Genomic DNA, 16,217 nt, shown 5'->3' on the forward strand with positions numbered 1-16,217 from the left:
ACTTTAGTTTATTTTAGTAATATTTTGTATTTTGACAACGGCACCCGATTTGGGCGTCGAAACGTTAATAAAATTATTTTTTTCATTTTAATTGTGGCTTATTTCCCATATAAATAATTAATCATGGTACAAAAAAGGCCTAACCCAAACATCTAAAGTAAAAATTTTCCTCCAACACCAAATTGTTCTATATGGTCCACATATTGTTCAGTAAAAAGTTACACCATTTTGAGCGTCCGGTTTGGGGGGGGGGAGGAGATGGGAGAGAAGTCGGTAAATTAGTAGTTTTTTTACGTTTTTCGTCAATATTTCTAAAACTATGCTTTAGCGTAAACAATGTTTTATACAAAAATATCCTACATAAAATTTAAAACAAAAAAGGTCCTATACATAATTGTTATAAAATCAACTGTTCCAGAGTTACAGAGGGTGAAAGGTGGAGGTTTTCGATACTTTATATTATTTGGGAAATTGATGATGATTTTGGGTGGTGAGGTTTACGTTTCTTCAAGGGCTTATCACTAACATACCATCGGCCACTGAAATAGCAAATTTTATTTACAAATCCTGTTAAAGAAAATTTCTTATTATTGCCCAAAAAATATAAAAAGTATCGAAAACCTCCACTTTTCACCCTCCGTAACTCTGGAACCATTGATTTTATAACAATTATGTATAGGACCTTTTTTGTTTTAAATTTTATGTAGAACATTTTTGTATAGAACATTGTTTAAGCTAAAGTATAGTTTTATAAATATTGACGAAAACGTAAAAAAACTACTAATTTACCGATTTCTCTCCCACCTGTCCCCCAAACCGGACGCTCAAAATGGTGTAACTTTTTACTGAACAATATGTGGACCATATAAAACAATTTGGTGTTGGAGGAAAACTTTTACTTTGGATGTTTAGGTTAAGTCTTTTTTTGGACCAATTATAATATACTACCTCCGTAACTTTGGAACCGTTCATTTTAGAAGGATTATGCATAGGACCTATTTTATTTCAAATTTAATGTAGAACATTTTTGTATAGAAGGTTGTCCATGCTACACCGCATAGATTTAGAAATATTGACAAAAAACGTAAAAAACTACGAATTTACCGATTTCTCCCCCCTCTCCCCCCACCCAAACCCGACGCTCAAAATGGTGTGACTTTTTTCTGAGCATTATGTGGACCATATAGAACAATTTGGTGTTGGAGGATAACTTTCACTTGGATGTCTGGGTTTGGGTCTAGTTATACCATACTAATATGCATTTTGCAAAGTAGAATAGGGAAAATGCAACGTCTATAGACGTTGTGTCACATTACATCAATCGAAATTAGACGTCTATAGACGTTCTGTCCGTCAACGTGTTAACTAAATCAAAGGGTGCAAATTAGAATATCTAGGCCATGTAATGAGAAATTTACAGATACACTAAGCGCCAAAATTAACGCACCACCTTAAAAATGGGACATTTTTAATGTCTCATATTTCCTAAACCTGTTGTCCGATTTTAATGATTTTTTTAATATGTTATAGCTTTATTCTTCAAGAATATCGATGTAATAATATTGTTGCTAAACACATAACTGTCATTGTATACCGGGTGTAACAATGATAGTGTGTTTTTTCCTCAAAGTTTGGAACACCCTGTGGAATATTCTAGCGTATATAAAATATTGAAATTACAACTCAACTGTAACCTTAGACTATCTTAACATTTTGCTTTTTGATTCATTCGCTTATGTTGGATAATAAAAAAGTTAGGTACTTTAATAACTAGCAACGTTCTTCATCAATACAGGGTGTTTCTAAATAAAAACGACAAACTTTAAGGAATAATTCTGCATGAAAAAATAATGACCGTTTGCTTTATAAACATATGTCCGCGAATGCTTCGTTTCCGAGATACGGGATGTTGAATTTTTTCTTACAAACTGACGATTTACTTATTGCTCTAAAACCGGTTGAGATATGCAAAAGAAATTTGGTAGGTTTTAAGAGGTAGTTATTGCGCATTTTTGGCATACAATTCAGAATTTTATATTCACCATTGGCGTGCATACGGGTAATATGGCCCGTATGCACGCCAATGGTGAATATAAAATTCTTAATTGTACGTCAAAAAATGCATAATAACTACCTCTTAAAACCTACTAAATTTCATTTGCATATATCAACCGGTTTTAGAGCAATAAATTAATCGTCAGTTTGTAAGAAAAAATTCAACATCCCGTATCTCGGAAACGAAGCATTTGCGGACATATGTTTATAAAGAAAATGGTCATTATTTTTTCATGCAGAATTACCCCTTAAAGTTTGTCGCACTTATTTAGAAACACCCTATATTGATGAAGAAAGTTGCTAGTTGTTAAAGTACCTAACTTTTTTATTATTCAACATAAGCGAATGAATCAAAAAGCAAAATGTTAAGATAGCCTAAGGTTACAGTTGAGTTGTAATTTCAATATTTTATATACGCTAGAATATTCCACTGAGTGTTCCAAACTTTGAGGAAAAAACACACTATGATTGTTACACCCGGTATACAATGACACTTATCTATTTAGCAACAATATTATTACATCGATATTCTTGAAGAATAAATCTATAATATTTTTAAAAAATCACTAAAATCGGACAACAGGTTTAAGAAATATGAGACATTAAAAATGTCCCATTTTTAAGGTGGTGCGTTAATTTTGGCGCTTAGTGTATATGGCTTGCGTGAGTCATTTTGCAAGGTAAGCTATTTGGCAAGAGAGGACCAGGGCTCCAAAACATGAGAAAGTCTACAACCCGACTATTCTGAACAGCTGCAAGCAAAGTTAGGAGAGCCATGCTGATCGCCAACATCCCAACGGTTAGGAGGAACTGTAAGAAGAAAAAAACGGTGGTGTTCTACTTTTCATGTAAAACATGTTTTTGTAGTTATTTAAAACTTCTTGATATTTTTAGAAAATAAAATAATCTTTCCATTTCAACAGAAAACACCAAGCAATGGCGATTAAAACTCACAGTACCATAACCAGAGTACAGCCATAATAAAAAACAACAATAGTGAAGCATGTAATAGGCATATAAACCAACCATAAATAAAAAAACGTACCTAAATATAGGCCAGGGTAATAAGACAAAAATATACCCTGTTCGTGACACTTCAGCAGCCAGGGTACTGAAACGTTTTTTCGACAGGTAATACCTATAGGAACAAATTGTAACTATTTTCTACGTAGGATCTGGCGGCCATTTTTATTTATAAACAATTAACTGTCAAAAAATGGCATTTTCCCCTTTTTTTCAAATCAACGGAAAGCAGTGAAACTTATGATTTTTTTAGTACAAATATCTTCGAGATTATGGAAAAAGCTTTAAAATGACGTATTACAAAGTTTGATATACTCATTTATTGTTAATATAATTGCGAAAAAAGGTCGGAATTGCAAAAAAAAATATTTTCGCAATATCTGTTATAAAAATTAGTGTACAGCTTTGAATATGTGATAAAAATTTCAAAGCGATTCATTCAATTGTTTAAATTTTATTTAAATTGTTTATCCCAGAGAACATTTTTTTGCAATAACATAAGTCAGAAAAAAATGACGTTAGGACCATTCCCCAGGTGTCAAATGAAAGAGCATGAGCTACATTTTTAACATGGTTTAAAAAAGTGAATAAAAAATGCATTTGTTAGTCATAAATAATTATGCAAAAGTATCGTCAATTTTTCTTTATAAACTTTTTGAATAACTTTTTCCAAAAAATTAACTTTTTTTACCCTGTTTTAAGTGTACAACTACCGAGTAATGTTATTTATATCATAATTGATAAAAAATTGTAATAAATATATATAATTTCTTATATAACGAAATAAAAAATTTAAAAGGAAAGCTTAAAGCACTTTTTTAAACCAAGTTGAAAATATAGCTCATGCTCTTTCATTTGACTCCTGTGGACTGGTTCTAACGTCATTTTTTTCTGACTTATGTTATTGCAAAAAAAATGCTCTCTGGGATAAACAATTTGAATAAAATTTAAACAATTGAATGAATCGCTTTGAAATTTTTATCACATATTAAGCACCAAAGAACCCTTATTTGACAAAAATTTCAGAGCTGAACACTAATTTTTACAACAGTTATTGCGAAAATATTTTTTTTTGCAATTCCGACCTTTTTTCGCAATTATATTAACAATAAATGAGTATATCAAACTTTGTAATACGTCATTCTAAAGCTTTTTCCATAATCTCGAAGATATTTTGTACTAAAAAAACCATAAGTTTCCCTGTTTTCCATTGATTTGAAAAAAAAAGTGAAAAATGTCATTTTTTGACACTTAATTGTTTATAAATAAAAATGGCCGCCAGATCCCAGGCAGGAAATAGTTACAACTTGCTCTTATAGGTATTACCTGTCGAAAAAACGCTTCAGTACCCTGGCTGTTCAAGTGTCATGGAAAAAACCTTATTACCCTGGACTAATAATGCAACGATCACTAAATCTGTATAAAATTGTAGACCAACTAATCGTACAAAATGGAAAATTCTAGAAAGCGTCCTATAAAAATTTCTGCCTTCACAAAAATAAAAACTGATACAAACAACAACCTTATACAAAAAACATCTTCAAGAATTGAAAATGTTCAAAAATTTACAAATATGATGCCCCTTTTGGAAAACACCATTAAGTACCAAGACAAGAAATAAAACCACAAGAAAGTACCTATAAGCTAGACTAATTATTTCCTGATGTACAAACCATTAGAGCGTGCTACACAAGTTCCCAATTTGGCACCATGTGATTTTGGCAAAATACTTGAAAAACAAGTATGTAAACTACCTTGAAAAACAAGGAAAATGCACTGTTTATCCACCAAATTACACCAATAAAGTTTGTCAACTGGTTCAAGACTGAGTTGGCTTAATTATTAACAAGAGTAAATCTAGTGACAAAATATCAGAAAAAATTATACACATGAGGAATTAGCAAAAAATATATAAGAAAAAATATGTATTGCATACCTTGGTCAGTTTCTGAAACAAATTGATCTGCGTTCTGTGGATTGCTGAACTAACAACATACATTCTGATACTGGACGGCATTAAGGACTCTTAAAACTACTTGTAACCACGTCTAAGACCTAATGTTTTATTCTATCTAAGTAACTATCACTACATAAGTATTACACAAATTCGAGAAAGTACATTTTAATTATTTTTGGTTTGGAATATCACCGAAATTCAGTAAAACCGGTTTAAAACAATACTGGACCTAAATAATAAGAACTTGTTCCCTATCGGACTTCGAATCACGGACTGTGATAAGTAAAAACAACAATCGTTGTATTTATAATAAAATTTTGTAAACATACGAGGGCAACAGCTAAAATTTCCGGATATCTTAGTACTTAGCACTATATTTATGTTAAAATTGTCATTTATTTGTATCAGTAAAGTACCTTTACAAAGGTACTTTTACGGGAGCCCTAGATGTAGATGTTTCTAGTCTAGGGTAGGGTGACCAAACGTCCCGTAATAACGGGATTGTCCCGTTTTTTAACGATTTGTCCCGGTGTCCCGAAAAAGTCTCTCGGGACGTCTAAATGTCCCGTATTTACGTTGGGTTGATTTTATGCATCTGACTATATTTTCTCTTTTTAACTCTTCTTCAATTTCGGCATTTGATTTCATTTTTATTTCTCCCTATCTTGTTACATTGTGGCCCAGTATTGTTCTCATTATTTTTCTTTCAAATTTCAGGTCTTCCTTCCTCTTTCTTGTTAATCGTCATTGTTTCCATCCCATATGTAACAACAGGTCTTATTAAGATATTATTGTCTTATATAGATTCATCTTTGTTCTCTTACTTAGAGTTTTGTTTCTCAGCAGATTTCTATTCAATCCATATTTATGTTTTTTTGGCTTTCAGAATTCTTTCTTCGGTTCTCTCTTTTCCGATTTTCCCTATTGTTACTCCTAAGTAACTAAAGGTGGATACAGTTTCAAATATTTATGGTTCTGTGTTATTGTAATTGTACGGCCTTACTTCTTCATCACAGTCTTCCTTTACAGTGAATAGCATTTTTTCGTAATATTCTTCCCATATTCTACTGTTCTGTTTGTCTTCAAATGCGATTTCTCCTTTTTGGTTTTTTAGTCCTCTTGTTTTAATGCTAGGCGTATTTTTGGTTGCTCCGACTTTTTTGTAAAATTGTTTTATTTTATGGTCTTTCCTGTCCTTTTCAATATCCTCCAGCGAAACCAGTCATTTTCTTCTTTTTATTTGTTACGTTAGCCTTATTTCTCGCTATTTTGTATTCTTTCCTCTTTTGTTCTGACGGGTTGTTGATTCACGTCATTCTGGCGGAGTTTTTTAGTGTTCTGTCTGTTTCGCAGCCTTGATGTAATTTACGATCATGTAATTTACGTAAGTAAATTGAAAAGAATTTATATTTACCAAATAAGCTAAAACACCATGTTTCAATAATTACATCTCGATGGAGGCCCCTCCTTGGCAGTGGTGCACCCAAGGGAGTTAACCCCCCGAGCATATGAAAAATATATAAAGAATAGTAGGAAAATGTAAATTATCTTTCACAAACAATAGAAAAAAAATTCACCCCCACCCACAGAAAAATTCTAGGTGCGCTACTGCTCCTTGGATGTGTCCCGTTTTTTCAAGTTTATGATTTGGTCACCCTAAGCTAGACTAATTATTTCCTGATGTACAAACCACTAGAGCGTGCTACACAAGTTCCCAATTTGGCATCATGTGATAAAATACTTGAAAAACAAATATGTAAACTACCTTGAAAACAAGGAAAATGCACTGTTTATCCACCAAATTACGCCAATAAAGTTTTTCAACTGGTTCAAGACTGATTTGGCTTAATTATTAACAAGAGTAAATCTAGTGATAAAATATCAGTAAAAAATTATACACATAAATGAGGAATTAGAAAAAAATTTATAAGAAAAAATCTGTATTGCATACCTTGGTCAGTTTCTGAAACAAATTGATCTGCGTTCTGTGGATTGCTGAACTAACAACATACATTCTGATACTGGACGGCATTAAGGACTCTTAAAAACTACTTGTAACTACGTCTAAGACCTAATGTTTTATTCTATCTAAGTAACTATCACTACATAAGTATTAAACAAATTAGAGAAAGTACATTTTAATTATTTTTGGTTTGGAATATCACCGAAATTCAGTAAAACCGGTTTAAAACAATACTGGACGGTAAATAATAAGAACTTGTTCCCTATCGGACTTCGAATCATGGACTGTGATTAGGAAAACAACAATCGTTGTATTTATATTAAAATTTTGTAAACATACGAGGGCAACAGCTAAAATTTCCGGATATCTTAGTACTTAATTAGCACTGTATTTATGTTAAAACTGTCATTTATACTTGACTAATTGTATCAACCTTTATAAAGATACTTTTATGGGAGGCCTAGATGTAGATGTTTCTGTTTCTAGTCTAGGGGTGCACAACTGCCAACTGCACTACTGCACAAGAAAAGAACTGGCTCTTAGTGGAGTGGCTCTTGTCCTCTTGCTCTTACTCGCAGGCAGGTAAATAAGCCATCTACAGATAAAGGTGTTGGCGGGAATGGACTACCCATAAAATTCTCGGAAATTTAGGTAGGAAGGCCATGGAATTTTTTGGGATGGCCAGGTAGACACTGGATTTTTCCAGTTAGTCCAGACTGTATGTTCGACCACGTTGGGTAAATTATTCCGATTCCGTTTTTTTTTCACAAACTTACTCAAAAAGAGGTACTTATAACAAATCCACAGGGTGCCACGCGGTATCGCGGTCGGAAAATTGTTTAAACAATTTTTTTTAACAAATTCAATAAATCAATTTTTTCACTTCGGACAATTTTTTTTTAGATTCTTTTGGGAATTCTGTGGAAAAAAGGTCTCTTGTGATTTTTCTCTTAAATTTATTGTTGTCGAGTTATACGCGATTTAAAATTTGAAAAACACGAAAATGGCTATTTTCAAGGCTTAATAACTCGTTTAAAAATTATTATTATTAAAGTCAGAAAGTGACCAAATCAAAGTTTAAAGCCCCCCACGAGATCCTGAAGAAATTTTTGTCAGTATTTTATTACAAAGCTGTTATTTTTAATTATTAACAATGAGCGCAAAGCGCGTATTGAGGCGGCCGTCCAATGGTGCATCTTTCGCACTCGCGTGTGTGATAAATAATTAGTTTACCTGATAAATTACTTTCTGACGCTTGATGTTGTTAATGGCAAGTATATTGTTTATTTTTTTTCTAATGTTATTCATTTTTTCATCAACTATCGTCCAGTTAAAAGCCTAATGATTTATATAGAATCAATCACGACAATTGATGATAATAACATGATTACTGATTTTTTAAATCAAATATTTGTTAAAATATGATATGTATATTTATTTGTTAAAGTTAATGAATAATAATAATTATTGTCATGATTGATTCTATATAAAATATTAGGCTTTTAACTAGACAATAGTTGATGAATAACAGAAAAAAAAAATAAATAAACAATATACTTGCCATTTGATGACAACATCAAGCGTCAGAAAGTAATTTACTTATCACCATTGACCATCGACCAAGATATGCACGATTGGGCGGCCTCAATGCGAGCTTAGCGCTCATTGTTAATAATTAAAAATAAAGGCTTTGTAATAAAATAATGACCCAAATTTCTTCAGGATCTTGTAGAGGGGACTTTAAACTTTGATTTGGTCACTTTCTGACTTTCATATTAATAATTTTTAACCGAGTTATGAAGCCTTGATAGCCTTAAGTTTAAACAATCTTCCAACTGCGGTACTACCTGGCACCATGTGGATTTGTTATAGAGACCTCTTTTTGAGTAAATTTGTGCAAAAAACCGAATCGGAATAATTTACTTAACGGGGACGAGCATACAGCCTGGACTAAGTAGCCGGGAATGTTTACTAACAAAAGTGGGTATATTACCTTCCTAAATTTAGGATCCGATATTCAGGATACGATTTAGAACACTAAGGTAAAGGCCACACGGGCGATAATTTGCGGCGCCGTAAGAGCAGTAAACCTGACCTGAACCAATTGTAGATGAAATAGGAGTTAGTCAACTAAGGCTAAGGCTCCACGGGCGACAATTTTACGCCAGCAGTAGCCGTAAAACGAACTTAACGACGTTCTACACCTTCGGCAAAGAATTAAGGATTTGCAAGAAATTTTAGTATGTTATAGTTTACTGCAAAAAACTAAGACTTGATTTTTTAAAAATTGTTTTACCGTACCGTTTAATTACTATTAAGGGTCAAAGTTAAGTTTTAACACGGGCCCTTATGGGAATTCTTACAAAGTTAATAACTTTTGACACAAATTTACGATTTTTAATTATTTGTGCTTAAATTAAAGGTTTTTTTGTAAGGAATAACATATTAAAAAATGAGGATTGTTTACCGTACCATTTATTTTTCATTTATTTATTACAATTAATTAAGTAATTTATTCCGTAATTTCCGTAAATTATTATAATTTATTTTTATAAAGTATTCAATACTGAAACATATGATTTGAGTATTTTGCTATAAATGCATTGTTACCAACTTTCGCTTGCATATAAGTTTCCCCCCATTTCCTTTGAGAGGCATACCCCGCAACGAAGGTGTAGAACGTCGTTAAGGTTCCGCGGAACGGAATAGGAATAGCCGAACTGAACCGACTACGCACAAGTCCTGTAGTCGGTTCAGTTCCGCTATTCCTATTCCGTTCCGCGGAACCTTAAGTTCGTTTTACGGCTACTGCTGGCGTAAAATTGTCGCCCGTGGAGCCTTAGCCTAATGGCTCATCAACTCGTCAGGTTTACTGCTCTAAGGCCGATGCCGCACTGCAGGATGTTTGGTAGGATGGTGGATGGTAGATACCTGCCTGGCGACCATCCAGCTACTTATACCACGAATAATACAACGGCGGTAGCCGCAGTGGCCTCTCACTACCATCTAACCATCCGGTGGTCCGCCAGGCGTCTATCCACCCATATCAGTCGTATTTGATAATCCATCCGGGTAGCCTCGCTATGGAGGAAAGCGTAATAAGTGCTGTGTATAAAAGAAGGGCAATTTGGGACCCAGCAGACCCACTATGTGACGAAACATGGCTTAAAATATCTGTTTCATTTATTCTTTGCAGTTGCATTAAAAAAAATCCAATATTCAAGTCAGGTGAATTTAAAAAACAATTTTTGCCTTTCAGTCGATTTTTCTCCACTTTCTGAAAAGTTTAGTGAGTTGAGTTGTACCTCTAATATGACGATATGCTAAAAAAACAAACCAAATGTAACGTAACAAATGAAACAAACGATTCCTCAGCCGTCAGTTGGATACTGACTTCTGACTTCATTTCACTCTTTCCCTGCGTCCAGGATGCAGCGACCCTCCACTATCCACCTTTAAAATCCACCCTCCAAGCCACCATCTAGCATCCTGCAGTGCGGCATCGGCTTTACGGCGCCCTAAATGATCACCCGTGTGGCCTTTCGCTAAATTCAGTCACCGAAGCTAGCAATTACACTTTTACTAATTAGGATGCTAACATCCTAAATACGATTAAACTTTTCTGAATTCAGGACATCTTAAATTTAGGATACGATATTTAGGATGTCCTGAATTCAACAAAGTTTAATCGCATTTAGAATGTTAGCATCCTAATTATTGAACGTGTAATCGCGAGGTTCGGTGACTGAATTACTGTAGTGTCCTAAATCGTATCCTGAATATCGGATCCTAAATTTAGGAATATAATACCCACTTAAAGAAAGATCTGTAAACACCACAAAGCAGAGAGAATTATTATCTATTCTCTATAATAGATATTCTATAACTTAGATCACAATAATGGTAGGAAAAAGAGGGAGAAAAGGTGTAAGAATTACCAAGACATACTTCGACAGGGAGAAAATAATGCATTCATAGTTAATTCACATTAAAAGAGGTAGAAGACATTCAAAATAAACACATCAAATTTTTTATCAGAAAGCTTTAAAACATTTCTAAATTACAAAAAATATCTCATTGTTGACCTTTATAAAACAGTGATCAATAACCGATTTTGTTTTTTGCATTTTAACGGAAAAATATCATAAACATTTCCAAATGACATTTCCAAACAAACATTTATCTTTGTGTTTCTCCAAATATTTGTCAATAGGTAACCTTCTGATAAATATACTAAATAACAACAAAAGGTTTTTCCTTTGGGAGTCAGTTACTGGTACGAGGGTGCTGCTAACATTTCAGAATATGACGCAATTTTTATTATAATCAATAATCACAGTAATCTTCATTGCGCATTGTACTGAGCATTGGCTATCTTTCTTAATCTCCAAATGTTTTTAACATGCCCTGTGTGTTATGAAATTCTCCCTAAATATTACCACAGTCCTTAAAGAGCCTCGACCTTCTCAAGCTGTACCATTCTGCTCTGCCCATTGCTTGGATTTTCCAGATTTTGATCATGTTCGATTCCAGGGCTACATGTCCTGCTTACTGCAGTGAAGAGATAGAAGAAGTGGATTCTTATCAAGTGTTGTAAAGGTAAAAATTCCTTTTCCGAACCATTTCGAGTATCGAAACAAAGGATCCTTCGAACAAAGGATATTAAATATCAGGGATGTTGCTTATCTCCTGCTTTATTTAAAATTTATTTCAGAGATATTACAGAAATGGAGACAAAAACGTTTACCTATGAGAATCCAAGTCCAGGAGACCTATCTGCAGGTATTAGAAAGAATAGACACAAGACAATTATGGTGAGGCGTATGGAAGAGCATAGATGGCCAAGTAAAGTTTATAACTACACTCCATCGAATAGGAAGAAACGAGAAAGGCCACCAGCTATATGGATCGGACGTTTCCTATTAGTATGTTCAGGATTTAATATTTCTCTAATTTAATAAACCTATTAGCCTGTATTTCTTTAGATAAATAATTGTATGTTTTCTAACGTTGTATGTATTTTTTTTTCTGGGAATAAACCACAATATTACTTAATATGTTGACATTTCGATTTCCACTTTGGAAATCTTTCTTAGAATAATGATAATGATATTGATATGGTAGTATTGATACGATAGTCAGGTTGACTGACACCATATGGTACCAAGTGAAGACAAGTAAGTATTTACAAGAGAATAATACAAAAACCATTAATACAATGGTTAAAATTTGTCAGCACATATAATATACATGCCAGAGAAGAAAACAAGACGTCTTCATTTTTATCTTATCAGAAATTACCTAGAAAATTATGCTCGTTAGAAATCCATTTGCAATGGAAAAAATTTCAAGAAAGTGGGAAATTTCAAATAGTGTTTTTCCATATCAAACTTTTATATAGTTATTTTTAATGTTGAAAATCCCTTTCTAACATAGACTTTTGCTGATGAAATTTATGACATATAAACACAATTTGAATCTAGCGTCTAGTGTTTTAAAATTATTATGATTATTTCATTCATAGGAGATTCTGACCAACAGAAAGCTACAGAAATCTGAATTAAATCGATAATTTTTGATAATCTCCCGTCGTCAAGTACATTACGTCAGATGCCCTTCGTTGCTATAAAAAAAGACATTCAGTGACATTAATGACAATTAATGTTTTAAAAATTATAAAAATGATGACTTTCACCCGTCAAATATTTATAACAACTGTGTGTTTAATTGTACTAATTTGTACTTACATAAATAAATTACAATAAAATTTTGGTTTTGAACAGTTTTATTCATGAAATAATCGCAACAAATTGCACTCCATCTCTAAAATTATTATCGAATTTTTGCCCTCGAGACACTTTGACATAATTTCACTCCCCTTCGGGTCGTGAAATTAAAACTGTCAAAGTGTCACTCGGGAAAAATTCGATAATTTTAGAGCTCTTTTGCAATTACTACTGATAATTGATTATAGCATCCAATTTATTCTTCTTCTTGTAGTTCCTTCTACTATCGTAGGTTGGCTATCATCACAGCTATCCGTATCTTATTGGCAGCTGCTCTGAAAATATCTACTGTAAATATACCACTCTCTTAGGTTTCTCAGCCAGGAAATTCTTTGTCTTCTTATGGATATTTTACACTTAATTTTACCTTGCATTATGAGCCTTATTATCTCATATTTCGCACCTCTGATGTGGCCTAAATATTCCAGCTTTCTTGTTTTGATGTTCTTTATGACCATGCAATTCTTTTGTAGCCTTCTGAACATTCCTGTATTTGTAACTCGTTGGATCCATGGTATTTTTAAAATCCTTCTATAGCACCACATCTTAAATGCTTCCAACTTCTTTATATTATCCACTTTTAGTGTCCAGTTTTCCATTCCATAGGAACATGTATCACCTTAAGGCTCTTATCCTCAGCTCCAACGAAATGTCTTGATTAACAAATTTTTGTTTCATTTTTATAAATTGTCTTATAATTTTAATGCCTGTCCTGATTTCTCTACTTTATTCATTGATTTCATTTACCCAGATTCCCAAATATTTGTAGTTATTCACTCTTTCTACTTGTTTTCCTTTGATATCTAGCCTTCCTACTGCATGTTGCTTAGAAATAATCATAGACTTGGTGGTTTTCTTAACGTTCATGTGTAGTCCATATTTTATACTGACTTAATGTAGGTAATCTATTTACTAATCGTTGCAGTATTGTCCTTTTCATGATCATTTTTCAGTGCGTAACAAATGATAGGAAAAAGGGTAAGTCCGTGATAATACACATTTATGACATTTATTCTAACATGACATTTTAGTTAAATCTGACAGTTGTCACATTTTATTTTCAATTTGGAATAAAAACAAATCAAATGTGATTCTTGCATTTATAAAATGGTATTTTCTTTGATTTATATAGTCTTATAAATTATACAGATTATATTTGTAATATTATTATCTAATTAAAAAAAAATATTTTTTATTATGGCGCCATCTATCGACAACTAGAATAACTAGAATAAATGTTATAAAAATGTCACCGACGAAATGTAATCACCGACGTGCCTTTTCTTCTGTCACATACAATTTAATGCGTTAGAAAGAAATCGAAAAACTGTGACGCACTGAAAGATGATCATGAGAAATACTGTACTTCCATATTTTGCTTCGCGTTAAGGGGAAAGGCGCAAAATGTCGCCTGTCAAAGTTTTCAATGTGTTTTAAATGTATTAATTTTTTTTCCAATCCTGAGAAAACTAATAAATATTATTGAAAAATTTAAACGCAGAATGAAAGATTACATCATTACTGAGGGCCGAAAGTCCCTGAAAACTTCTATAATGTTTATTTTAATAAGTTACAGAGCTGAAAATAAAAGAAAATGTAGTGCGATTTTTAGTTGCAAATATTTCATTCAATAGAAACATTTTATTTTTATTCTAAGGGACTTCCGGCCCTCGGTAATAACGTAATCTTTCATTCTGCGTTTAAATTTGTCAAAAATTCTTATTAGTTTTCTGAGGATTCGAAAAAAATGAATACATTTAAAACACATTGAAAATTTTGACAGGCGACATTTTGCTCCTTTTCCTTAAGAATAGAACATTGCGCTTATGAAAATCAGTGTCGCCAAACCTCTCGTGCACGGGTGGCTACTCGACTGCTGATATACGATTCATTCTAGTCAGTACGGCGCGCTTCTATCATCCATAAAAAATACATTGCTCGATCTAAGCAATGTTCTATTTTTAACTTGAAACACTGAATAGACTGCAAAAATAGTAATGTAGTCTGCAAATCTTATGTTGTTCAAGATTATTCCCTTTATTAATATGATTGATTTACAATAGGGAACTTGCATAAAATTTTAAATTCGAAAAAATGGTATAAATCACAACAGAACATAATTTAGTACCTGTATCAAAAATAAAAAAGTTTTGTTGTCTTTCGTTTGGCCCCTAAAGATGACTAAAAATTCAACTTATACCAGCCACCCCAAAACGCGTCGTGACATCACTGGGTTGTATGTTTACATTCTACACCAATTGTATATATAATTTTGGATTAAACATTATAAACGTCAGTAGAAAATACAGTTATGTGACGTTACAAATGTTTTTGATCGTTTGAACTATTCATAGAAAATTTGTACTTTTACAAAATGGTTTTATTTTCAATAGTAAACCTTCTTTCCTTTCCATCAAAAACTGTATCAAACTGCAATCTCAACAAACTGGTATATTTTATTACAGTGACATACGATAAATGTCATTAGAATATAAATATTTTTCCTTTATTTCCCGACGATGATCTGACTAAATACCCAAGTAGGTGGAGGCCAATAAACTAAAGAAGAAGAAGAAGAATATATGTAAATATAACAATAAACTGAACCACATAGTCAAACTCTGTGACGTAGCGGGTCGTTTGAACTATTTTAAGATAAAGAAGACTTTAAATTTGTACTTCTCAAGTTATTATCACCGGAGGGACCGCAGACGTTCAGATACAATTAGCGTCCCTTTGCAAAGACAATGACGTCGACTTTGCAAAGTAACAAGACACTTACTCAATACACACACTACACACTACACATTACTCCCCTGACTAGTGATAAGTTATACAATTACGTGGCTAAAGGTTCTAGTTCTAAACCAAGGCCAAAATCAGAGAAAAAAAAAAGTATGAGTTTTTGAAGCGTGAAATTTTGGAAATCTCATTTTTATACAAAACTGAACATTATTATGTAATAAAAAAAATGTGCAAGTTCCCTATTGAGGAAAAAGGTTTAGAGCTTAATATGACAAAAACAGAATACATTACAGAATGTCCAAATAAAGGTGGAATTACTAATATATAGAACAGTGAAAAATAATTATTTTAAGTGTTTAGAAGCAGAATTGTACAGTAACAGTAGAATGGGTGAAATCGAAGAAGGTTACTGGTGTATTCTAACACAAAGATTCCAATCAAACTAAAAGTGAAACTTCATAAAAGTGCACTAGGACTGCCTAAAAAGAAAAAAGAATGTAGCTAGAGTAAATGAGAATAAAAATTCACAAGGAAAAAATGTTCTTTTTTGTTGCTAAATACTGTCCACTTAGACTTTTCCATACTACATATTAAACAAAGCAGATCTTTGTTTGGTCATTTCAAACATAGCATTCTTACTTCTGGAATTAAAAAATATGCAAAGTGAAATGGGGTTTCCCATATTAAA

General features: G+C 32.7%; 1 protein-coding gene across 3 annotated transcripts in view; it reads right to left on the bottom strand.

Moving 5' to 3' along the window:
* LOC114349533 (uncharacterized) overlaps positions 1-16,217 on the bottom strand; it is a 34,646-nt gene that overhangs the window by 17,056 nt on the left and 1,373 nt on the right. Inside the window, exon 1 of one of the 3 annotated variants that reach the window (XM_050643134.1) lies at positions 6,987-7,263. The exons of 1 other annotated variant lie outside the window; for it this stretch is intronic. In XM_050643134.1, the coding sequence (XP_050499091.1) occupies positions 6,987-7,067 (81 nt within the window). In that variant the 5' untranslated portion in view covers positions 7,068-7,263. Of the gene's footprint in view, positions 1-5,014; positions 5,292-6,986; positions 7,264-16,217 lie in introns of those variants that run through there. One more of the 3 variants, XM_028299940.2, reaches the window with a different exon arrangement.

Source organism: Diabrotica virgifera, chromosome 1 (assembly GCF_917563875.1).
Source record: "Diabrotica virgifera virgifera chromosome 1, PGI_DIABVI_V3a".
NCBI lineage: Eukaryota > Metazoa > Arthropoda > Insecta > Coleoptera > Chrysomelidae > Diabrotica > Diabrotica virgifera.